General features: G+C 40.3%; 3 protein-coding genes across 4 annotated transcripts; 2 read left to right on the forward strand and 1 right to left on the reverse strand.

Annotated features, from left to right (window-relative positions):
• Positions 1 to 448: 448 nt before the first annotated feature.
• Positions 449 to 6517, reverse strand: ube2kb (ubiquitin-conjugating enzyme E2Kb). 2 transcript variants are annotated; one of them, XR_014569226.1, is made up of 8 exons: positions 6103 to 6517; positions 4831 to 4924; positions 4631 to 4689; positions 4412 to 4494; positions 4109 to 4208; positions 2033 to 2161; positions 1751 to 1819; positions 449 to 1647 (listed from the first exon to the last, which is right to left on the reverse strand). XR_014569226.1 is itself a non-coding variant. In XM_083765022.1 (7 exons), exons 1-7 carry the CDS (start codon positions 6163 to 6165, stop codon positions 1573 to 1575), a joined length of 603 nt encoding a protein of 200 aa, XP_083621148.1. In that variant the 5' UTR covers positions 6166 to 6516; the 3' UTR covers positions 449 to 1572. The 2 variants fall into 2 exon arrangements, 1 of the variants encoding a protein (XP_083621148.1); XM_083765022.1 differs by lacking the exon at positions 1751 to 1819 and having other exon boundaries at positions 6103 to 6516.
• Positions 6518 to 8627: 2110 nt separating this feature from the next.
• smim14 (small integral membrane protein 14) lies at positions 8628 to 14655 on the forward strand. The gene is made up of 5 exons (XM_083764917.1): positions 8628 to 8904; positions 9461 to 9555; positions 11131 to 11179; positions 12136 to 12296; positions 13865 to 14655. Exons 2-5 carry the CDS (start codon positions 9481 to 9483, stop codon positions 13901 to 13903), a joined length of 324 nt encoding a protein of 107 aa, XP_083621043.1. The 5' UTR covers positions 8628 to 8904; positions 9461 to 9480; the 3' UTR covers positions 13904 to 14655.
• A 3098-nt stretch (positions 14656 to 17753) lies between these two features.
• Positions 17754 to 25663, forward strand: ugdh (UDP-glucose 6-dehydrogenase). Its single transcript, XM_083765031.1, has 12 exons — positions 17754 to 17937; positions 20293 to 20454; positions 21159 to 21260; positions 21448 to 21648; positions 21796 to 21993; positions 22471 to 22618; positions 22928 to 23022; positions 23179 to 23309; positions 23833 to 23972; positions 24557 to 24648; positions 24786 to 24896; positions 25057 to 25663. Exons 2-12 carry the CDS (start codon positions 20293 to 20295, stop codon positions 25168 to 25170), a joined length of 1494 nt encoding a protein of 497 aa, XP_083621157.1. The 5' UTR covers positions 17754 to 17937; the 3' UTR covers positions 25171 to 25663.
• The last annotated feature ends 367 nt before the right edge of the window (positions 25664 to 26030 follow it).

A 26030-nucleotide genomic window follows, 5' to 3' on the forward strand; every position in this document is an offset into this window, starting at 1 on the left:
TTCAATTTATATTAGGATCTTTAAGATGGTGAGATGCTTTGAAATCTGTGGCAAAAAGCAAGTTGTGCCTATGGTTAGTGATCTGTACAAAACAAAACCTACTCAGCTCTTCTAATGCAACATCCAGCATGTTTTTGATCAATTACTGATTCTAGGTAAATCTATTCATGATGGGATTTCTCAGAAACAGAGGTAAAATAAACAGCGAAGCTTGAAATTTCACAAAACTATACCACACTGGATGTGCCTAGTGGTTAGTTTTGTAGCCATCAAGGTGGCTGCTATACAGTAGAACTGGATAAGTTTTTAGCACTATTATAGTTCACTCCAAAGGAGGATGCCAGTAGTTAGATAACTATGTAACTTGGCCAGGAAAGCCTATTAGAAGGCAACATACTATAACGTGCAAAGAAGCACAGACACAATAAAGGGTTAGGGGTACAGCGGAGAAGGTGGTATGTCTTTACTTTTAGCAGCCTGAGCAGGTTGTTCTGTAACCCCCTTGCAATACAATCAGGACCAGTATATTGGCTGTGCCACTCACTATAACACAGTCTCGGCCACTCAAATGTACTTGGAATAAAATGGAAATCATTTTAGAAAACAAGGTAGACATTAGGTATAGCAAGGTAGGACTTATGGACCACAAAAGGATAAAAAGATATTTCCATGTATTTGAACTAGGTATAGTTTATATTTAAAATAATTTGTTTTACAATGTCATGTAAGAAAGAAAAGTATATCCCAATTTATTTTCAAATTTACACACTTATATATCTATTTACAGATAACTTTCTTCCTGCTGTGCAGGTGTTAAGAGAATGCATGTATGTTTGTCTGCTTCTAGACCCTAAAATCCATATCCAAAACTCTGCAGGTGTTGGACTCTAACATTAAGGAAATCCCACACACCACTCTTGCACCACAACAGCATCTATTTAGCCCAATCAAGGCTTTAGTCAGGGTATTAAATGTCCATCAAAAGAATACTCTGACAAACGTCCAACTGGGATGAAATAACAGAATAACTGACAATGTACAGGAAGTGCAGTTTGAGGGGTTTCCCTTTTGTTTTAGGATGATTCTACAGATTAAAATTTAACCAGGTGGTGGCAGTTATTCCTTGAAGTAACAGGAAATCTTGTCAAAAGTTTTAGAATTAAACTTCAGAATCAATCTTGTGCCAAGTTGCCCCCCCACCCCAAAAAAAAGCGGGTCATAAAAGGCGTCATGTTTAGGTTTGTCTGATTTCTTTTTGGGCGGGACATGATTAAGTTAGTGGAAATTCAAAGTGGAAGAAAACACATAATTCAAATGGAGAAGAGTAATGAATGGCGAGAGACAGTAGGCAGCAAGGTGGTGTGCATATTGGCGATTGTGACAAGTTTATAGCATACAAACTTGTAACAACACTCCTCCCCCCCCCCCCTCCCCTCTCAAAAAAAGAGAAAAAAAAAGAAAAAGGCTCAGTTTGATGGATGTGGTTGGCGGGAGTTTCAATGTAATGGAAGGCAATGGTGAAATGGCAACCGGGAGAAGTGGGTGTTGGGGATCATCAAGCCTGGCTGAGACTCAGTTGCTGAGGAGCAGCTCTGTTGCCGTTTCCACATCCCAAGATTTTGAAGACAAGGCTGCTATTACTGCATTCTGGAAGGAAGGAAAGAAATTACTTGCGTGTGATCAAACGCTATGTCAAACAGTGACCTTCCCCACTACTACATACAAAGTTGTTTTAACTTGAGGTAATGACCTGAAGGAGGGAGAAGGGATGGCATTCCTCTTGTTAACATAAAATATGTAATGCACCCATTCTCTATACCTGTATATTTTCATTGAAACATCAGAGAAAGAGATGGTTTATATTCACACCATGCCCCTTTCAAAATCAGGTGTATTGGCATATAGTATTTTGAAATAAGACTCAACAAGTCCTTCAACAAGGTTGCCTTGCAACTAAACCCATTAAGCTATGCTGTCCCATACCATGCTTCATTCGATATTAATTTAGCCTGAGAAACAAAGTGATACTGACCTTATCAAAGCCCATAGCACAGAGTTTGTCTATTTTACGCGTGTAGTCGGGACTGGAAACAGGAGCGCCTGCGTACACGTGGGACCACAGTCGTGCCGTCTGTTTGAACATCTCTGGGTTCTGCTTATACTGTGGGAGCAGAGAGAACAATTACATTCTAAAGAAGGCATATCTCCATGTTGGTGTATAAATAGCATACATAACTTATTGGTATTAGAAGTGTACAGCCTGTATTATAAATTTGATTTACTCTATGGGACTCAAAGTACCAACAAATATTAGTTTATTTTATTCACAAACCAGATTGACAAAGATTGCATTCAACCTGTTGTGGGCAAATCTTAGCTAAAAATAATTACTTTTATCTACCCTTACAGTGCAACAATCCGTTCTGCATGTTTATTTGATATGCTTCCAAAATAACTCAATAACAACGGATGGCCGAGAGATTATGTTTTCAGTTTAAAAAGTAAAGGTCACAATCAAGGTCATGCTCAAAATACAGAACAGGCGGGTGTATTTTAATTAGTGATGCACCGAATATTCGGCCGCAGAAAATATTGGGCAGAAAATGGATAAAAATGCATTTTCGGCCTATTCGGTTTCGGCCCAAATAGGCAGAAAATATATCACTGAATAGTGTATGCAATTAAGGCATTCAAAGAGCTGAATAAATGTTTATTGGATCCATAATAGTGATTATTATTTAAGTTAACATAACATTTGTAGAATCAAACTCAGGTTAATGGGTTAAGTGAGGATACTAAAACAGCGATATTCAGTTACACTTCATACCAATGATACTGTGCGGGTGTAGGTATGTTAAGTGATAACCACTTTCAACATGGCATTATAGGCAAAAGCTTTCTAAATCTTTCAAATTTTCCAAACATCTACAAGCTTGTAGGTCAACATTTTTTTCTATTTGTTGTACAACAAAGTATATAGTGCTTAAGTGGCATTCTGGACTAGACCTGTATGGCTGGAAACATTGTGGTTGCAAGGACTGACCTTCTGACCTTTCAGATACAGGACTGTGTCACAGTCATTACCAAGTGATTGAGAGATTATTTATTCTGTACTTACTCTGTATAAACATACTATTTTAACTAGTGATGCACCGAATATTCGGCCGCAGAAAATATATAAATATATTAAAATATATCACTGAATAGTGTATGCAATTAATGCATTCAAAAGGGCTGGATAAATGTTTTATGGACCCATAATAGTGATTATTATTTAAGTTAAGTTTGGCCATAACCATTTATTTTGCCATAAATCAGGTAGCTTTAAGGTACGGCCATGACAGCAATGGTAGGAAAAAAGATGTATAATATTAATCATATTCGGATATTCGGTATTCGGTTTTCGGCCAACTGTTTCCTATATTCGGTATTCGGCCAAGAATTTCCCTTTCGGTGCATCCCTAATTTTAATGACACTTGGTGTGGGGTACAGGCTTTAGTTCCGACATACTATTGGTCCGACTATCATTAGACAGACACCGTACCCAAAACCCTACGCAAGCATGGCGCAACGCATGTCGGACCAGCGCATTGTTGGGAGCGACGGGTCATTTCCACATGTCGCACCTTTGGTGTCGGATTTGCGTGTGCATCCCATTCACTTTTGGGTCAAAAAGATCAAGGGCAGATGCCTGGTGGACAAACCATTTGTTTTCTTACCTAGTTTAACTTGACCCTTTTTTGTTTAGCCGAGCTGGGTTCCATGATATTGATTGTTGCCATGCTTTTAACCCTGTACCACTCTGAGATTAGTGAGAATGTAAAGTGCTTTATAAATAAAATGCATTATTATTATTATTACCATCATTATGCTCCTAGTGAGTGTTAGGACTCAGGTTCGACCCCTGTATTGCATCTCTCTCAAGCATACAACAAAATCAAGGGCACAATAAAAAGACATAGTGTACCTCATCCTTAACTATTATATGACCTGTCAACTATCAACTTGCATAACAAAATGTGCTTTAGCTTGCAACTTTAACAACCTTGCCAAACCTGTTTGCTTCTGAACAGGGAGAGAAGGTATGTTCAAAACATTGTTCATTACCTGGTTTGCTACTACTGCATCCTGTGGGTCATCTGGCTCAGCAGCAGCAAGGAGAGCTTGTAGAGATAACAGCACTGTCCTCAGGGTCATAGCAGCCGCCCTGGACATAACAGGAGGAGGACAGGGGTGGACATAAATAGAGTGGGTATGATTAAACGATTGGCGGAAAGAACAGAAAGCAAGTTAGAGATGCTGGCAGCGAGTGTAAAATGTATTAATTTGAAGTGCTGCCAAGTCTATTATATAAAGCACACTGGAACGATGTTTGATGTAGGTCACTAAATGCAGGCATTGTTTACCTACCACTGGTCTTTTAAAATGTCCAGACAAATTGCTCCTGTCACAGAGCTGATGTTTGGATGCCATATCTTAGTTATGAATCGCACCTAAGAGAGAGAAAGATGCGAGATTGAGAAAAAGAATAGGAATAGTATGTGTGCGAGAGAGTGTGTGTAGCTTCATGTATAGATAGTTTACATCATTTCTGCAGAGCAAGTGGGTGGGTGATACTGGAATACATACCTTTGGTGGGTTAAATGGATACGTTTCTGGGATTTTTATTTCAAGCTGATACCTTCCACCTTAGGAAGGAAAGACATTAAACACAATCACACTGATCATGATGATAATGAGGAACCAACAAATAAACTTGATTGACTAGCATGACATTTTAATGGGTACACACAGCACTGCTAATTGCACAAAAAAGACATGGGTACTACCTTCATATGGTGTGTCTGGTGGACCTGCTATTTCCCCTCTCAGCTCCGTGAAGTTCTCATCCACTAAATCTACTTTAATTTGGTTTTTACTTGTCTGTCAGGGAGAACAAAAAAAATGATTAGGGAATAGGTTTCATTTGGTCACAGTAATGGATCACAATCTATCGTATATAAAATCACAGATTCGGACATAAGACTGTTAGTTACTGACAGGTTAATAACGATGACAAGTCATAGAAATACCATAGAGTTTCAGTCTAAAGCTAGTTAGCAACACAGCTAAACCAAATTGTTAACTTCGGACCATTTCATGTGTAACAACTGTCTGCAAGGTGACATAATAAAAGCTTCGCCTTAGCTTGGACAAATCCATTTAACTTGAGACACGTGACCGACCACTAATTAATGTCAAGTTAATGTGGACAAGTTTGTTAGTTAAGTTAGCCTGAGAGAGAGAGAGCCGTCACTGCACGGCTAATGTTAGCCGAGACATAGCTGTCAAAACGCTGCTAAAACAAGCTTGTTGGGCGTTGATCACGTCTTCTAACATAGCATTATAAACATGTCTTAATGACTCATAAGGAGTGTCACAGATGCCATCAGCAAGCAATGGTGTTTGTTAGGACGGAGTAATGAAACGAGAGGCCTGTAAATCCTCGGGGTTTCCTACGTGAACACCCGCTGCCACCTGACAGATATTCATCCGATCATAATACCTTTCAGTCGTAAACATGTCATGTTTTTTTTCCGAGCGTAGCGCTCGGAAAAAACACAACATGTTTACGACTGAAAGGGTGTTTTCAGCGCATGATCATTGTTTTGTTTTGCCATATCGTTATCTTGTTATGATGATGAAGTGGTTGTCAGCTAGCTAGGTTAACGCTAGCCAACCTCAATATCATGACACTAATCGTCATTAATTTATACTTCGTCGTATACATACGACACCTTTCTCATTTGAAAACAACGAAGTGTTTTTGTAGTCGTGCGACTAAAGTATATAAATACCGCCGTATCGGTTTTAGATCACTAACAAACAAGCTCAACAACTCCCAATTTATCCCGGGCCTCACTTCCCTTCCTCCCCATCACAATCCACAACACACACAAGCTAAAGCTAACGTTAGCCCAAAGTAAAATAGCAGTGAGAGCCGCAACAAAATGACATGAGACAGGACTATTTCATTTGACCACATTAAAACCCACTTCAACACAACAACACATCGTTCGTTTACAGGGTGTAAAAACCGTTTCGCCAAGTGGCGTCCACACCTCTTCGCTTTTAAGAACTTCCTTGAACTCCCGTTTGATCCTCTGGACCGCGATGTTAGCCATGGTTCTGACTGTTCCTCTCCTGTCCTAGGCTGTCCTGTCTGTCTGTGTCTGTCTGTGTGGAGCTGCGCCCAGATCAGACCAGCTTCTCCCCCGGTGTGTTTGTGGCTCCTGGTCGTGGCTCGCTGCTGCTTTTCTCCACGATGGAGGATCTCGATCTTCTTCTTCCTACGTTTCACGTTCCAGCTAAATGATAATAATAATGATTAAAAACACGTACGGCACCCCTTCAACAAACTAAATTAGACGGCAAGAGGCGGCATTGGGTTGTGTATATGAATGTGGCCCGCGTCACTCAGTCTCTAGAAATATTATTCACATTCCACACAAACAGTCAGTGATTCAATGGTAGCTAATCGTGGAGACGCTGGAATGTTCATTATAGTGGACAATGATGTGAACTGAAATGATTTGTGTGTTTTTCGGGATATTTCTCATTTTCTCCTGTGAGAGGTGAGCAGGTGAGAGGCACAAATAGACACAAATAATGTTATCTTTACTGACTGTTGACTACTTAAACAAACGATATAAATCTGAGGCATTATTATTTAATAATAAATACTGTGTTAATTTAACTGCGAGTTGCCACCAATTTGATTACTTTCGATACATTTGTATCTGTTTACTAGACAGTAGGGTTTTCTTTTGACTGTTTTTTTTTTTTTTTTTTAAGAAAATCTGTCAAAAGAAAACCCAGATGTCCAATTTGCCTACTGTTGGCTTGGACCTAATATTTATGCTGACAGAAAAAATAAAAACGTAACCACATGCAACGACTTATTTGATCTCTTTTTGGCCAGCAACTCTACATCTGACCTCAAACCCTTAGATCTCCATATATGGAGCTGACCTGTTCTGACATCCTTCCCCATGGGTTGACACTAAAGGTCTCAGACTCGGAGGCAGGTCATGTTCTACTTGCCCATTGCCCAAGAGTCATGCCCACTTGCCCAAAAAGTAAATCCTCCATTATAAAATGACAATTACCGTTCAATTTAACACTTACCATATTTATTTTAAAGGATATGTACTCAAACTAGAGCTGGTTGTCTGGGTTAGGAGGACCGCCGCAGTGGTGTCCTTAACTTAACCTGGGATGCCGAAATTTCTGTGAGAATAAATACCAGCACACGTTGTGTCCTTTTATGACTCTTGTTTTATTTTTCGTTTCCCCCCAGCAGGCAACAAACAGATAGATGGACGTTTCGGCCGAAATCTCGGACACAACGATATCAGGGTTGTAAGGCCAGATATCCTGTCTCGTACTGAGGGCGATGGAGTCTCTCGCAAGGAGCGTAGCAAATTATGCTTGCCTCTAACGTCAAGGGCAACAACCAGTCAGCTCTAGGTGAAAGCCTTTGTTACAGTGTGATAATAAATGTCATACCTCAATTTGTATGCCAAATACCTGCATAGAATATGACACTGCCCCCGCTGCCACACTAGAGTTCTCATCAGGCCCGAAAATTAAGGCCCAGCCCTAACTCTGCCCTCATCAAACCCTGTGTACACTCAAGACACTGCCCCTGCTGCCACCCTTAGAGGAGCTGACCCGTTCTGACATTCCATATGTTGATCTGACCTCATCAAACCCTGTACACTCAAGACACGCTCCATATATGGCAGGTACAGAATTCATTCCATATGTTGATCTGACCCCCCTTGCCAAAGCGCCAGCGCTCGCCCAGCAGTCTGCTGTCACCCAGGCTGCTGCAACCTCGCTTCTCTCCCTCAGGCGTCCCACTGGTATGATTCTGATGATGATAATGACGATGATGATACATTAATCATTAATAATAATAAAAAGCTCTATCTATCTATCTATCTATCTATCTATCTATCTATCTATCTATCTATCTATCTATCTATCTATCTATCTATCTATCTATCTATCTATCTATCTATCTATCTATCTATCTATCTATCTATCTATCTATCTATCTATCTATCTATCTATCTATCCATCCATCCATCCATCCATCCATCCATCCATCCATCCATCCATCCATCCATCCATCCATCCATCCATCCAGTCATCCATCCACCCATCCATGTCTTTGTTACACAACTGTACAGATGTTACAGGTGGCTGAGTGGCAGCTGTGTTGATTGTTTACTGAATCGTCCGCTGCCTGTGATAGGCTCTTAGATATGGTCGAGTCCTTATTAGACCAATCAAGATGCGCTTTTGGAAACGTAAAGCTCCCGGATGTCTCGCGTGTTCAATATGTGCTAGAGTCTAACCTGGACCCCATAGCCCCGAAGGACGGTCAGCTTTGGGGAAGGAACTGCAGCCAGGTATCATTCCAAAATAAATACCTCGACAAAAAGGTATATATTATCCACCTTCTGTTCTCTATTATATATATTGTTTTATATTAAAAAATATACAATGTATACTTTAAAGCTCACTTTAGCTCATAAATCTGTTAATCTTTAAAACAACATTTTACAGATATAAGTAATACACATTTTGTGTGAGCTAACCGTCGCGTGACAACAAACCCCGTCGTCCTTGCGGGCTATGGGATTTAGACCGTTCTCATCTGCCTGCTGCTGCCGTTAGGTTCACGTGTAACAAAACAAAACATACTGGTGATACTGCCCGAGATTTTGCTGCTGTTCAGATGACATGTTAGCCGTTTAGGGCTCTGTCTGGAAGGCGTCTCGCGTTACAACGCTAGTCCGGAGAGTAGGAAGAAGCCAGTGGGGAAGCTTGCATTGAACATTCCCAACACTCAAGTAAGTCAAGATTTCTGGTCTTTGTTGTCTTATCCGTTTTAATAATTCAGATGCACGATTGATCGGAAACAGCCCCAAGATGGCTAGGTGAAAAACCGGTTTTCGGACTAACATTGTTGTAGCCTCACACACCCATGAACATGGTGGTGTGATTGTTTGGTTTCCTGAAAATAAAGATTCCTGCAAATGAATCACAGATTTTCTTATGGTAAAGGTTGCTGAAAATAACCATCGTCCTACTCCATGTATTTCAGTGTTTTTCTATGTGTGTCCTGTGTTGTCCTGCCCCAACTCTGCCAAAACTGTAGCCAGAATGAGAGAACGTGCTGTGTAAACAAATCCTGGAATGCATAAAGGAAGATCCCTGTACACGGGGAATTGTTTGCTTATTCCCAGGCTGCATGTCTCCACCCCCTGACTGACCTGTGTTTATCAGACACATACAGTCAGACTCATAGCCCAGCAGCGCTGACAGTGACAAAAGTTAGTAGGCTATTGCATTTCTCACCTTGCCTCGGGTATTTACAGTACTATACTGCATACTTTTTTGTCTAAGGTGAATCCTTCTGGTAAGACATGGCGGAGGGTGGCTTCGACCCCTGTGAATGCATCTGCTCCCATGAGTATGCCATGAGACGGCTCATCAACCTGGTAAGTGATATACACTAGATAAAGGGTTATTTATTGTGCTAGCTCCTTGGGATCCAGTTGAAAGGCCTAATCAAGTAATACAAAAATAATTATCATGCAAGAGGTGTAAAGCTCAATTTATTGTGTATGTAGAGAAGAAACTCACAAAACGTTTTTATTTGTATTTTTAGTTTTATCTTTGTTTAGCTACAAGGTTAATGAAAGGCTTTTCTTGGGGAGAAAGGGAGCAATACAAGAGAAGACTATTTCACCCAGGATATCCTGGTTCCTGATCCTGTTTGTCTTGACTGTCTGTCGATCAGGTGTACCGTGTAGATGAGAGCATTTATGCTTCTGTCACTTATTTTTTACCCAATAGTGAAAGGAATAGTCTTAACTCTTAAGAAACTTTTTTTTCCTCCAGACCTTTCTCTCTGTCTCTCTTGTTACTCTCCCCGCTCTCTCTAAACAAACATGCTACATCTACTTTAACAAAATGAATAGCTGCAAGGTTAGTTTTATTACCAGGCAACCTCATTGGCGTCATTATGCTGTTGTAACAGGGCCTACGTGGCGAGCTGCAATTGGCCCAGGACATCCCTGGGGGCTTCCTGATACAGTATAGGACTATAGGCTACAGGTGGAACGGATTTGAGTTCTCTAAGCCAGGGGTTCTCAACATGTGGGTCGGAACCGCCAGGGGTCCCCTCATGGTTTTTGGGGGGGTCCCCAATTGATAATTTAAGGACATTTAAGACATTTCAAAAAAAGAAAAAGACCAATCAAAAGTAAGCCAGTAAACGTAGACCACTGGGTACTTTGTGCGTCTTGGAAAGTCTGGTGCATCTTCTAGCGTGCACGCACATGCACCGTTCCGTCCCCGCGTGTGCACGTCAAAAATGTACTGGTACCACGGTGTGGTACTGCGGTCTACGAGCATGACACCACTGGGGATCACTTAAAACTGTAGGATTACTTGTCTTAAAACTGTAGATGCATTCTGGAAAACAATTAACTACAACTATTGTCTGAATGTTTGATGTGTGATCATCAAGTAGGTGATTTTGTTGTACTTGGCTTTGTGCAGTTAGACTGAGCCCTGTGTGCATGTCTCATGTACTATGTGTCGAATCATCGTGATGGGGAACTATGCACAGAAACTAATTTCACCCATCGTTTTTCTTGTAAAACTGTGATGTGACAATAAAGATGATTCCGATTCAGTTCCTTTTTTTTAGGACATTTCTATAATTTTGGACATTTCAAGCAATGTGGTGTCTTAGTGGTGTAAAGTAACTAACTTTTACTCCACTACATTTATTTGAAAACTACTTGTAGATTTTGATTACTATAGCAAAATACACACTAACCACTTTAACACTTTTTAAACTTTTACTTACTTTTTGACTTTTACTTTTAACATATATATTGCATATTTTTATTTAAAGGATAAGCCCCTTGCGATGCATCATCTAGTTTTAGAGGGGGGTCCTCATAACAGAGTATTTCTATATTGCAGTATTGATACTTTTACTTAAGTAAAACATTTGAGTACTTTTCCCACCACTGCTTGAGAATTCTTATTTTCTCTTCCAGCTCAGGCAATCCCAGTCCTACTGCACAGACACGGAGTGCCTTCAAGAGTGTATGTATAAGCGTTACTTTGTGGGTTTTATATTGGGCATTGTTTCTCTCATATTTGATGTTTTATCAGGAAGCATTCACAATATGAAAGAAGTACTCACATGATTTACTTAAGTAAAAGTATCAATTCTGCAATGTAGAAATACTCTGTTACAAATAAAAGTCTTGAATTCAAAATGTACTTGAGTAAAAGTACATTTTGGTATAAAAATATGCTTTGATGTAACTAAAAGTAGAAATGATCATTATGCAGAATGTCGGAAAAAAAAAAGCCTGCTGAAGGATTTAGTTGAGGTGCTGGAGTCATAAAAGTATAGAAATGAAAAAATAAAGAGGCTCCGCACACTGTCTCAAATCTCTGCACAATCGATAGGTTCATTGCAAGCTTTCAGTCTACTGACCTTCAGGCAAGTTTTAAATGTATAAAACAATCTTTTTTAAATAGCAGATCTACAAGCTGCGACGCATTGTGCGCTATAGATCAGCTATTTTCAAATGGCTAAATGTATATCGGGCTGAAGTGGATAATGTGTGTTTTGTAATAATAATCAAAATCTCCAAAGTAACTAGTAACTAAAGTTAACATCGCAGTAAAAGTACAATATTTGCCTCCGAGATGTAGTGGAGTAGAAGTGAAAGTATACACTAAAAATTGGAAATACTTAAAAAATTAAAATCACACCCGTGTGAAGTGAGGGGCGCTCTTATCATGCTATGATTAGGTGATGTAATGATGATGTCAAAACAAACATAAATTATCTTTATTGTTAATGGGATTTAATGTTTGTTACGGACAAGATTATGTAAATTTAAACTAAAAACAAACATTAAACCTGTATATAGGAGGGGCTAGCGCCCCTCAAAAATAAATATACTCAACCTTACTTAATTTAATTTACAGTACTTAGTTACTTTACACCACTGTTCATGAGTGTAGATTTCTTCTTGTATGTACAGTGCCAGCCCCCGGTGGGTCAGTGGGAGCTGGAGGCGAAGGCGACCTGACTTTTCCCATTATTTTTATGGGATGGATGCTGCTGGCCTTGATACTCTTCGTGCTCCGCCCACCTAGCCTCAGAGGTTCACGTCCCACAGGCAAACCCACTGGACCCCACAATGTTAGTATCAATTAACATGCACGTGTTGTTACTCTAATAATTGATACTTTGTCAGTTTCTTCTTGAAAAGAAAGAAACACCGTTTGTTGCGTGACATTTTTTGCAGTTATAGCGGGGAGTATTCTACATTTGTACGCTAATAGTTTTTAAATCTCTCATCACAAATTTCTTGTACCTAGTGACTGTAATGCCAATTCTAAAAGTAATCTTCTATCGCAGGGAATGAGGCAGAAGGGTGAACAAAACAAATGTGGGAATATGCGCATAAAGTTGTATTTTGTCCAATCTGGCCTGTGAACTGACAGAGAATGTTTACCAATAGTTATGTTGGACATGCCACCATGTTTGGAGGAGTGACATAGGAGAGATTGTAATATTATCACCTTTTCCTCTCTGACAAAACCAAGCCTCACTTGCTAGTTGAATAGTAGCCTGCCCCAGCCAGTGTGATTTCTGGTCTAGAGGGGCAGATTAAAATTTCAGCGGAAAACATCCGTGGGCTCCTATTGGTTCACCGATCTGTGCGTTCCCCCCCCCGCCCCCCCCCCCCCCCCCCCCCCCCAGACACAGCTCAGAACCCTGTGGAGCGACGCCCATCCCCCCCCCCCCCCCCCCCCCTTGCCCGCTAACCTCGTGTCACCAGACTTTCCACCTCAGAGGAAAGCCTACCTGCACTGGTTGGGTTGGAAATGAAAGGTTGACTCCCACAGTCCCACTTCCTATTTCTGAAATTTCAATGGCTTTGCCCAGGCTTTTCTTTTTGAGCCGAATGTAAACTAAAATAAATGCCTGGGTACCGAGGCTAGTTAATAGTAACATGCTCAAAACAAGGAGAAGGAAGGGATTAGACTAGGGATGTCAACGGTTAACCGGATAGCCGGTTAGATATAATATATATATTAATATATATAATATTTGAATATGCTTATCGGCATATATTATATATTGCGGTTAATTTGCATAATTATAAATGCATGTTCTGATCTCAAATCCCTTTATTTTCGATAGTTTTTTAGTAATAGTACAACATAAACATTACAGATACTTTAGTTGTCACTGTACAATACTTTAAAACAGTCATGTTGCACACATGCCTAAATTGCTGTTATTTGCGCCGCACACGTTGAAAACAATGTATTTCAAACTCCAGCTTGTCACACTCACTGCATGAACAGCACTCGAGCGCTGTTTTCTGACCCCTCAATGGCACAACTCTGTCTCTGCCCAACAGTAGCTGAGCGAGTGACAGCGAGACGAGATTACCACAACATGTCGACCGTATCAATGAATGGAGAGCCTACTTGGCATTATTAAATCCATTATTGGCCTGGATAAAGTTTACAGCCTCCTCCGTCTTCCCACTGACATGGCTATCAAGTTATCCATGTGCTTAATCTGTGTTTAACCGGCAGGCAGCAGGGACTGAGAGTGTTCAAAACTGTACCTGACTGGACACTGTAACAGTCCACAAAGATCACCATTCTTATTGTTCTTGTGTTAATAAATCCAGACCTAAACGTAAATGTAAAATATCTTGTTTATATATTTTTCATTGTATTGGTTTGCAGAGCAATGACCGCGGGCCCCCTGCACCACCTATTGACTAGCAGTGGACCCAGGGAACCCATGATCATCCAACCGTTGTGACTGGACCTTCACAGTTGGCAAGTTACTGTGAGCTGGACTGCACCAACTCCTTGTCAACCTTCATTTGACTTTTGCTTTTTCCTTTTCTGGTACCATTTTCTATGTTCATTTTTCGATTAGATTTATTTCTGAGATAGGTGTGTTTTAACAGAGGTTGTCAAGTTAATTTTATTTTGATGGAATTATAACCATGTCTTTCCCCCCCAACTACGGTGCAGACTTTTGCTATTCGAAATCAGACACAAGGTCAAAATGAAGGAATGTGTTACAAGGATTAGGGGAGAAGTGAGGGGTGGCCATGAATTCCTCTCTGGACAGTCAAATTGCTATTCTAGTTCTTGCTGAGCAATACTGGGTGGAGGGTTCTTAAATGTTTAACACATACATTCCACTTAGATGTAACAACTCTGTATAGTGCCAGTAATTTTGTCAAATGGCAGATTAATTTAATTGCATACTTAAACAAGGCCTTCACAAACGGTATAGTTCAGAAGGTATATACTTAAAAAGATCCGGTGATGTAATCCCTGCTTCCCCATTCCCCACACACCTCGCTGTGGCGTGTTTAGTAGCGACTGTGAGCTGTGCATCTGTATTTGACTTCGGACTCTCTTCACCATGATATTTGTTTTGATAACACATTGATGAAAATAAAATATCTATATTTCCCAAAGAGAAGTTACCAAGCTTCAATACTGGAAGAAATATGTATGTGTGACAAACACACACACAAACGGAGAATTCTGTTTTTTACTTTTTTACATGTGTTCTCATGCAGGCTGCAATGACTTTAAACCATCCAATCCAACTGGAAAGTTGTTAGGAATAGAAGAAGATTTACCTTAAGATTTAACTGCTGTCAGTTCAGTTGAAACAACTGAATCTCATTTATTTGAGTATGTAGTTATCTAGGAATGGGTCCCAATTATGGAAATGAGAGAGAACTGTAATATTTGTATAGTGTTATGCAAATAATATATTGTCTGTGTGGCATGGTCTTTTACATGCAGCTTAATCAAAGGGTTGATTGGATCAAGACAGGCCTTCAGGCCAAGGTGCCATTGCTCACAGACGCGACCTAACAGAACAGCATGGAACAATATACTCTATAGATTAAAGTCTTCAGATCTACCGGGATTTACAGGTAGCTAAGACATTTTATTAGCACTTTTGTTTCAATACATTCATGTAAATACTGACCGTGAGAATACCAGGGTTGATGTAACATACCCTACCATCATTGTGGTGTGGCATTAGATTGAAGGACGAGGTCCCAAGTTTATTCTTAAAATGTCTGTCCTATCACTCTAGTAGTGAGTACTAAACAGGACGCAGTTGTGAGAAGCACATTCTACAATTGTTTTGTAACGGTGCCAATGTGAGGTGTTGTGGTCTTAATACTAACATCTCTCACCTATTCAGAAAGTTGATAACCACAAGACACAAATTTGAAAGAAAAGTTATAAGCATTTTTTGCTTTATTATGGTCACTAGGTTTACAGATGTAAAGAAGTGGGTGAAATTTGTTTTTGTGCATCGTTCCCATCGTATCTTTATTTCGTAGAAGTAAGAAATGGAAGAAGAAAGGGGAGGGCAAAGGAGATCAAAAATACAAAATATTTACATATGTATCTACATGGTACCTGAGATTGGATATGAAAGGTGTGTAAGCATAGCAGCAGATGTATGCTCATTGCTGTGCATGATATACTTATGGGCATTGGTTAACACATTTAACGCCATTGCTGGAGATCTTCGGCAATATTGGTCTTTTATAGTACTTTTGATTGATCAAGTAATGCTACTCATGTTAGCATTGAGTTGCTACCTGGTGTTGTCTAACACTGGAGCACACCATCATGAATTGCGCACACACCCACGCCTGTTCTGTTTCTTTCAATTGACTTTATCTCCAATTCCCAGATAGCATTTCTGGTCAAAACAAGCTTTATTCCATGGCCAATAGCCGACGCTGTGATCGCCGCGGTAGTCCTTTCTGATCGTCCAGCGGGAGACCAGAAGTGATATGCGTCAAAATAAGGGTTGAAGGGGGGAAAATGCTGGTGTGAATTATATCGAAGTTATTAATAAATCCTGTTGGCCAAACGGTTAAGGTGCTAGAAAAAAAGAATCACCATCTCATTTGTAACTAAAATAGTGTGTGTAAAGATGTTCCTCTCACACGCTTCCGAGTAGGTTATGCAGTGGAATTGGTTACCTGGCCCTTGTGGAAGTTTGGCTGTAAAAAATACATAATAAACTGGGGATGCATTTAACATTAGTTATAACTTATAAATTAGTTATAACTTATAAATGAGATGGGTAAGTCGTTTGGAAGTTCAATGTTAAACACAGGATATTAACTTTGATTGTCGTACTCGTAGCCACTTTGACCATACTGTAAAGTAATTGTAATCATCTACAGAGGCTGTTGGTACGGTGTTCTGTATTTTATCTGCCGTGGACTACATGTTTTGGGTGTTACTGCCAACTATGCCCCTCCATGTAAGTAGCAGTGTGTTTCTTATTTGTTTCTCTTTTTTTGTTGGACCTTTTCAAAAATGTATAGATATGGGAATCTTTTTTTTTTTGTAGATCAAGACAGCCCCTTGTCAAGTGTATCTGGTGCCATATGAGGCCTCAGTTTACACAGTAAATTCTATTTGAAAAGAAAGGGCTTCAACTATGCACTTTTCCTTACAAAATAACAAATAAATAAGAATGCAGTATTGTGTTGTATGTGTGTTTATTAAGCGCTATTAGAAAATCACACCAACATAGACTCATACATACTTGCTTGTGTGTGTGTTTTATAGATTTGTGTCTGTGCGTGAGAGTGTGTGATTGTGACAGTGCATGCTATTCTTGTGTGATCCACAACACAGGATTTGATAAATCCAGACTAAAATTATTAGTATTACTGTATTACCACCACCACCACCAATAACCATGATAGTACAGCAGCTATTTGCACCAGGGGGCATCACTATGCCAGCTGTGATGGACATTTCCATTTAAGTTTTATTTTTGCCACAGACATGCAAAACAAGTGATCAATAATATTACACAGAAACACATGTATAGCCTAATGGACTTGATGTGCCATAGTGTCTACTCTGTTCCACTGCACTACGTTTTAAAACAAGTCATTTATCAAAACGTATTTTTTTTAAAGCCGATCTACAAGCATCATGGTATGTTGTGAGTTTGTAGATCAGCAATTCTCTCTTTTTTTTTTGTCTAATGCCCAAAATTGGGATGTCAGGGTTAAATTAGTTAGCTAGTTACCCAGCAAGACTGGGAAGTTATTCACTGTATACTGTATAGCCTACATGTGGCGGTCCTGGGACAGGCATTATATGTGGCATAATAATGCATGGTCCGACCGTCCAAGACTCCAAGTATATTCCATGTTTGGGATTTCAAATGGGTCTTATGCTCTTATCAGTACAGTTGCAGGAGAGAAAGGGCCACTTGGCTGCAAAGGTGAATGTATTATATTAATGTATTATACACTTTATATAACTGACGGTAAATGCACGTTTTCATAGGTCGCTTTATTATTATTATTATTATTATTATTAAATTCAATAGAACAACGGACAACTGACACTGACACTTTTACACTTACTTTGAAAATAGAGGACCCGGTCGGAAGTAGCTTCCCTGCCGGGCTAATCCCCCCCCCCCCCCAGCTCAGCTCAGAGGGCTGGTCTTAGAGCCTTTATAACGGCGCTATGAACTAGAGGTGTGTGTGTGTGAGTGAATACAGAGACCAGAGTCCAGCAATAGAAGTACCAGAGGCAGAGGGCTGGGTTGGGTTGTGTGAGACACTGAGAGTGAGAGTTACATTCTACTTCTAAGTAGGTTCAGTCGTTTAGAAAGTTGGGAGAGAAATCTATGCTGTAAATTCCAGTCATTTGTCGTGACATTCGGACAGACAGATTCCAAGATCCATTCAACAACTTCCACGATCGACGGCTGCTTCACGAAGGTATTTGCTGAATTCTACACATTAGTACAGATTTATCAGATTGTCGAGTTGGCACCACAGGTAATGTAGCTAGCATGGATGCTAACATTAGCTAGCTAACGAAACTATGCCTCCATTCATTCATGATGTTACAGTTACAAGAAAAAGGTCCAGTTTGGTTAGAAAGTGAAACTTCTCCTGAGTCCTGACTAACGTAACCACTTAAACACCGGCGTCCCCTATTTGGACATGTCGTCAGAGGAGAGCATTTTCAAAGATCTTCAATAATCGTATCATTACAACTTGCCTACCTAACGGATTTAAGGTTAGCTGGAATAAAAGGCTCCTTCTGTTCTGCTTGGATCATACGTGGCTTACTTGGCTGAACTGAATGGGTCTTTATCCCCCCTTGACAAGGTTTTACTGTTAACATTATTCCAGCATAGAACGAACCACAACCTGGGAAGGATTAGGAAATCGATCATCTACTTGAGAAGGGTTCTTCAACGTTTTACAAGCCATGGGAGAGAGAGGCAGGGAGTCAGGAACCCCCACTGTGGGGGGGGGGGGGGGGGGGGGTCTTTTTAAGCTACAGGACGTTGACTATGAAGTGGCTAAATTGAATCTAAGGGACTACTATGGGTTGCCTCCAAGTAATGCTGCAGCGTTGATGGCTTCATATAATTCATTTGACACATGTTGTGTAAATGAAATGTTTTTGTGTTTGCTAATATGTTCTATTCGTGTTCGTATTTGATTCCTTCCTTTTGTCGTTCCTATCAGAGAAAAATGCTCTGTAATGAACTCTGAGGACCCCCTTTTTAAGACTCATGTTCTTGAGTAAAAGTATCGAACATGGAGTGTAGAACTACCGTTACAAGTAAAAGCCTGGAATTAAAAATGTACTTGCATAAAAGTACAAAAGTATTGGCATTAAAATGTACTTAAAGTAGGCTACTCACTATGCAGACAGACACAATGCGTCACACGATGCATTGTGAGCTTGTAGATCGGCTATTTTCAAATGGTCGAAATGTATATCGAACTGAATTGGTTAATGTATGTTTTGTAATAATAATACAAATCTACAAAGTAACTAGTTTAGTTTTAAAATAAATGTAGTGTAGTAAAAGTACAATATTTGCCTCTGAGATGTAAATGGTGCATTTATATAGCGCCTTTTATCCAAGGCACTTTACATAGACCAACCAGCACATCAGGGTTCGAACTGGCAACCTTGCAGTTACCATCCAGCCACTCTACCCCTGAGCCACCGCCTCGTAGTGGAGTAGAAGTAAAAGTATTGGAAATTGGAAATACTCAAGTTAAGTACAAATACCTCCAAATTGTACTTGGTACAGTACAGTACTTAACTAAATGTACTTAGTTACTTTACACCACTGCGTATAAATCAAAAGCGATCTAGCAAATTTAGGAAGGATCATTTTAAGGATCACGATACAATGTTTTGTATTCTGATTCGAATGTTACAAAAGATTGATCAAATTAACACACAGTATGATTAATGTCTAGGTGTGATAACCATTTACCATTGATAAGAACGCACAGTATGCCACGCCACAGATATGGAAATCCCTTATCTATTAACACTTAATCTGCAGATTATCAAGGTGGACAGGAGACATTTTTACTAACTATGGAACCAGATAAAGCAATCAATGTCTCCAGGGAAACATCCAGGGGGGGTGCCAGGTGGGCCGTCAAATGCTTTGATCTTTGATGAATGGTGTCAGGAAAAGGGTATTCAAACAGTCAAAGGCGTGGTTGTACTATTTATGGTATTTATTTGTGGTATGTTCTATTTCTATGCAAGTATCAAAAACTGTAAAGGACGACATGCAGCCGTGCTAACTAATTTGAAGAAATACATATTTATAGTCAAACTACCTTTGTGTGTGTGTAGGCAATCCAGGGTTTCTTTTTTGTTGAAAGTACGGTATTTGTGGTAATTACATTGTTATATCAATATATAAGGCTTTCCTCAGTACATGTAAAGCCTGGTTTCTATTCTGAATCAACCAGTCTAGAGCCGCCTAATGCATTCGGTAATTTTTGCAGTGCACTCACATGCAAGCACTAGTCTGTTTCCGTATCCACTCTAGACCCAGACCGGATCAGCAAAAAAGTACTTGATCCCAGTCTAATGAATAGATCATTATACATCGCCGTGGGGAAATTGCAGCAACAGAGACAATATGCCATAGCCTGTTCCGAGTTATTGCTTAAACCAGCAATGCTGTAGGTCTTTTTATGGTATTTTGCCGGTGTGTTTTATTAGAACCCCCCGCACTTATTGCTACTGTATCTTAAATGTTTCATAATAGCGAGTACCTCTAACAACACTCTCTTCTCCAGATGTTTCAGATAAAGAAGATCTGTTGCATCGGTGCAGGGTATGTCGGAGGGCCAACATGCAGTGTGATTGCCCAAATGTGTCCGGGGATCACAGTGACTGTTGTGGATATCAATGAGGCTAGAATCAAAGCTTGGAACTCGGAGACACTGCCCATATACGAGGTAATTGTCCATAAAACCATCACTCTCTAAAGTAAATTCATGGCTGGAGCTTGTGTAAGAGATCAAAGCACAGCTGGAGGCCCCTGGTCATTATGGGCAATAAATTAGCCTGTAACCTGTGTTTAACTTTCTTAGTGCTTCATGTTTGGCCCCACCCCATTCAGAGTCACTACAGACATCCAGGCATCTAGAAAGGGAACAGTTTTGGCCAGTTTCAAGATCTCTTGACTATTGCTCACTAATGCTCAGAGAACAAAAAAAAGGGAAAAAAGAGCCTTAATGAGTTCCAGACTCCTCGATGTTGCAACTTCTCAAGTTGTCAGCCGTTGAGTTGTAGCTCTAATGACGTCAAGGGTGACTAGTACTGACCAATGTTGGTGTAAAGGGGGGATGGTGGTGACACAGTCATCATGACCACTTGTGAAAGTAACGTTAAAACTGGGAAAGCATCTTTGTAACCACTTTAATCATAATTTTATACTTTGGATATTCAAAAATAGCAGATATACAAGCCCAAAGCGCTACGAGCTTGTCGAACTGCTACTTTTGGAAAATCTTGAAAATGTGTGCAAATCTTTGAATATAATTATGTATAAGGGAACAATGGTCCCTGGAAGGCTGGAACCTCCAGATTGGTCGGCAACCAAATGCATATAATTTTGAGGGTCCACCCAATTTCCCTTTTTCTTTCTTCCTTTCTCCAGCCGGGCCTGAACGAGGTGGTTGAGTCATGTAGAGGACGGAATCTGTTTTTCTCTACAGACATTGATTCTGCCATAAGGGATGCTGATCTAGTCTTCATCTCTGTGAGTCCTCTAGTTACCATGCCTGTTACAAACACACTACTTTCACATGTGATTTACTATGCTTGCTGCTGTTTGACAATGCAAAACTAAATACAACCAAAATTACACACCACAAGTACGAATGAGTGATTGAATGGCTGTATCTTGGTGGCATTGGAATCCATATAAAGTTATTCTCCAACTACAGGTGAATACCCCCACCAAGACCTACGGGATGGGGAAAGGCCGTGCAGCTGACCTGAAATACATCGAGGCATGTGCCAGGCGGATCGTGGAGGTTTCTGATGGCTACAAGCTCGTCACGGAGAAGAGTACAGTTCCTGTCCGGGCGGCCGAGAGCATTAGGCGTATATTTGACGCGAACACTAAACCTAGTCTCAATCTGCAGGTATGTTTGTGTGTCTCTGTGTTGTTCTAGAGCTAACCCTACCTATATTCCAACTTTCCCTTTATTCATACAGACCAGGGCCGTACCACTCAGGTCTGTCATTATGCAAGTTACTAAAAAAAAACAATGTTCCCCACATCTGTCTAGGTGCTTTCCAACCCAGAGTTCCTTGCGGAAGGAACTGCTGTGCGTGACCTGAAGGTGCCCGACCGTGTTTTGATTGGTGGAGATGAGACAGTGGAAGGTCAAAGGGCAATCAGAGCACTGTGTGCAGTGTATGAGAACTGGGTACCCAAGGAACGCATCATCACCACAAACACATGGTCCTCTGAGCTTTCCAAACTGGTATGCAAGGCAATTACTTTTTGTCTGTAATGCTGCGTTCACACGAGCGGAAACAATGAAAATGATCCAAGCGTGGTCAGCCACATTGCGTAAATGAAAAAGGGTTGGGTTAGATGGCACGGGGCACTGGTTTAACGGCAAGAATGTAGTTCTTCTTCAGTTCACAGAACGGAGCAGGAATTGTGGTTGAGAAAGAAGGGGAGTGGAGGTGGAGAAACAAAAAGATAAGATTGATTGATGCTTCACTGCGTCATTGAAGTGCTGAAAAGTTTTAAGTCAATAGAACTTGTTTTTGTTACGTGCCCGTCAAGTGGTGGATTTCTAGCTTATTTTTTAGCTTCATGTTGCTGGCTTTAAAATTTAAAATGACTTGTTGTGTTCTGTTACCACTAGTGTGAATGCAACGTAAGCATATCCACATTCCACAAGTGTCTTTTTTTTATTCCAATAAACAAAACCTATGTACTGTATGTGTAGACGGCCAATGCATTCCTGGCCCAGCGGATCAGCAGCATCAACAGTATCAGTGCTCTGTGTGAAGCCACCGGCGCTGACGTGGAGGAGGTCGCTAAGGCTATCGGCATGGACCAGAGGATAGGGAGCAAGTTCCTCAAAGCCAGCATAGGTAAGAGAGAGACCTATGCCACAGCGCATATAGGTTTGCACTGAAATGTTAGTGCATAACCACGTGAACCCCGGCCTAACGTCTCTATTCTGGGGTTAACATTCGCTGTTCCACAACATGTTGCATCAGGTTTCGTTGTGACCTTATATAGGCTATTTTGGTGTAGATGTGGTGTACAGGGAAAATAGGAGGGGTGGGGGGATTATTAACTCCCTAGGGGCCCCAGTCAACTAAGAAAGGTTTACTGTCAGTGGTTTGTTCTGTTCAAATCTGGCTTAATGTGCTTGCTCTCTCTCTCTCTCTGACCAGGTTTTGGTGGCAGCTGTTTCCAGAAGGATGTATTGAATCTTGTGTATCTCTGTGAGGCCCTCAACCTCCCCGAGGTGGCCAATTACTGGCAGCAGGTGGGAACTAAACTATACATTTCACAGCACTATATCAATATATCTTGGATTATGTTGTGTCTCAACATCCATGCAAAGCGCCTTCGATAAAAGCGCTATATAAATGCACCATTTAATATTCTTTTACCTCATCATCTCTCTGATTCTTTATCTCAGGTCATCGACATGAATGAGTACCAGAGGAGACGATTTGCTTGCAGGATCATAGACTGTCTCTTCAACACTGTCACTGGCAAGAAGATTGCCCTGCTAGGTTTCTCGTTTAAAAAAGACACGGGTGACACGAGGTAGGTCTCAAATCACTTCAGCTTCTTCTGAGGTCCTATATACGCTGGGTACGGTGCTTTGTTGTATGGCGACTAGTAAAAATATCTGAGCTTGTAGATCTGTTATTTTCAAAGTTTTAAAGATGTTCGCAGTCAATGCCATGCCAAAAACACTGGTGCCAGGTTTAAATTCGTGAACTTATTATTTACACACCTCATTCCCTCTTGTCACGCCAATAAACAGCTCTGTTCTGTAAAAGATCCTATCACACTCTTGCAGATATTTAAATTCCACAGTTTATTAAATTAATCATTACATTGTTATCACTTGCCAGGGCCTGTAGGTGTAGGTGTGTATACAAGGTCAAGGTGCATGCTGAACATTTATCTACTTTTGCGTGTGGCTATATATTGACAAAAGCTATTGATAAAAGATTAATGCAAGCAAACATTTGCTGTATTCTGACTGTCTGTCCGGCTTCTATGAGGTAAAATCCTAGAGTGTCTGGTTCTATGAGCTGCATGTTTGTGTTTCGAACCCCAGAGAGTCATCGAGTATCTACATTTCCAAGTATCTGATGGATGAGGGGGCCAAGCTGTTCATCTATGATCCAAAAGTCCTTAAGGAACAAATCATTCACGACCTCTCCCAGCCCAACATCTCAGAGGACAACCCAGAAAGAGGTAACCGGTGTAAAAAATAAATAAAGACGTGAATTAATTTGAAAAGTCCTTAATACTCATTAATACCACCCTCCCAACCCCCGCCCCCCAAAAGAAGGAGGGAAAAAAAGGTTTACCCGTATGGAGACATAGAGTCTCCTTTGTGTCTCCATAGGGAACCACTGCTGGTCATCAAATTACCATGGGGTGAATAGAAAAAAGTCATTTTGGGGGTGAACTATCCCTTTAAATGAAATTCAGTCTTAACAAACCTATAGCAATTGAGGGTTACAGTATAAATTGACTGTCTATCTGCCCAGTCAATTAAATTATTAATGTATAAACACTGACCAAAAGTAAGTAGAATCATGGGTTTTTTAATTGGAAAACCGGTAGGAATCTTGATATATTCTGAATTATCAATTTCTTTATTTTATGAAAGGGGAGGGGCGTGTCCTTTTAAAAACGGTTATTGCTCATATTTTCCTTGGGTGAACACACTGTGAATGAACCTTGACCATAAGTATTACTAAGCATTAAGAGACTGATGACTCGTTGCTGATTACTTACTGTGAGTTGCTTTTTTCTCACTTCTCTTTATTAAGTGTCTGAGTTGGTGACCGTGACAACAGATCCCTATGAAGCTTGCCACGGTGCACACGCATTGGTCATCTGTACCGAGTGGGACATGTTTAAGGTCAGACACACACACACACACACACACACACACACGCACACGCACACACACACACACACACAATGTAAGTCTGGAATCATTAAGGAAATGTCAACTTCTTGAATTGACAAGAGCTAACCCCTCATGTTTCTCCACAGGAGCTGGACTACGAAAAGATCTACAAGAAGATGCTTAAGCCAGCCTTCTTATTTGATGGCCGGAGAGTGTTGGACCATCTCCATCCTGAACTACAGAACATAGGCTTCCAGGTAATCACAGAGGGGCCTGAAAAGAATATACATACACACTTTTATTTTGTTCTTATCCTCCAAAGCAAATATTCAGTTTCTTACAAGCTTTACGGGTTTTTACGAGCTTTTTCGTTTCCTTGAAGTGCCTTTGGTTAACAATAGCAATGTTGTTTTTCAGATTGAGACCATTGGAAAGAAAGTGACAGCGTCACGTATCCCCTACACCCAATCAGCTGTATGCCCCAGCCGCCACTCTGTCAGTGAACCGCCCACCAAAAAAGCCAAAATTTGAACCCTGCTTCTCCCCGGCTATGTGCACTACATTCCTGCCTTTAGTTTAACCCTTTCTGCAGCGGGTGTCCAACATTTCAATTACCTTCAATCAATCATTCTCGTCGGAACGTGCTTAATGGTTATATATACACAAAGTGGTCTGTTGGCCAACTTCTGCTCGACAATGGGTTTCTGAATGAAGATCATTAATGAAATGAATTATGTAGTGGTATCCAGTGCAAAAAAAAGACCCAATCACGAAACTGTCTTATTGTACATGTCCTGCTAATAACTGGCAGTCGCCAGTTATTTTAAATGCAAATGTTAACAGAGTAGTCTTATAAAGTATTTACTGTAATGTAATCCAATGTTGCCTTAGCAATGGCACAAGTTTTTATACGTTTTTCTAAAAACTATTTTTTATAATTCAACTGAGTGTATGTTGATGAGCGATGTTATCAAATGAGTCTGTTTACCAAATGGGCCAATGCAATAAAAATAAAATCACCTGAGACTATTCTTGTTAATTATTTTCCTACAACAAAAAATTTACTTAAGAAGAATTGGTGATATATAGTTGTTTTGTTCTACAGGAGTTATACAACAGGGGTCTTCAAAGTTGTTCAGGTCTAGGACCCTTTAGCTGAGGTAAAGACAAAGCAGGGACCCCCACTACATATATTGCATAAACGTTTCTACGCTTAAGCATTTTTTGTATTTTTTTCAGAAACCCTTCCAACTTGATAAGAGGCTTTCAAAGGTAGCTCACCATAATTAGTTGGAGATTTGAGACTGACATGGAAGTATTCCAGTTTTTGAGGGGTTCTAGCTTGCACTTTTAACGCAAATCGAATGTATTTTAATGTTCGTTTAGGGTAG

This window comes from Protomyctophum parallelum (assembly GCF_964188405.1).
Source record: "Protomyctophum parallelum genome assembly, chromosome: 5".
In the NCBI taxonomy this organism is placed as follows: domain Eukaryota; kingdom Metazoa; phylum Chordata; class Actinopteri; order Myctophiformes; family Myctophidae; genus Protomyctophum; species Protomyctophum parallelum.

Coding starts and splice junctions, on each gene's coding strand:
- ube2kb (XM_083765022.1), bottom strand. CDS start 6,165: ATGGCTAACATCGCGGTCCAGAGGATCAAACGGGAGTTCAAGGAAGTT. Junction 4,925..6,102: donor AAGTTCTTAAAAGCGAAGAG/GTGTGGACGCCA, acceptor TCTCCCTGACAG/ACAAGTAAAAACCAAATTAA. Junction 4,495..4,630: donor ATCCATTTAACCCACCAAAG/GTATGTATTCCA, acceptor TCTCTCTCTTAG/GTGCGATTCATAACTAAGAT.
- smim14 (XM_083764917.1), top strand. CDS start 9,481: ATGGCGGAGGGTGGCTTCGACCCCTGTGAATGCATCTGCTCCCATGAG. Junction 9,556..11,130: donor TGAGACGGCTCATCAACCTG/GTAAGTGATATA, acceptor TTTCTCTTCCAG/CTCAGGCAATCCCAGTCCTA. Junction 11,180..12,135: donor CACGGAGTGCCTTCAAGAGT/GTATGTATAAGC, acceptor TTGTATGTACAG/TGCCAGCCCCCGGTGGGTCA.
- ugdh (XM_083765031.1), top strand. CDS start 20,293: ATGTTTCAGATAAAGAAGATCTGTTGCATCGGTGCAGGGTATGTCGGA. Junction 21,994..22,470: donor CCTCTGAGCTTTCCAAACTG/GTATGCAAGGCA, acceptor CTGTATGTGTAG/ACGGCCAATGCATTCCTGGC. Junction 23,023..23,178: donor TGGCCAATTACTGGCAGCAG/GTGGGAACTAAA, acceptor TCTTTATCTCAG/GTCATCGACATGAATGAGTA.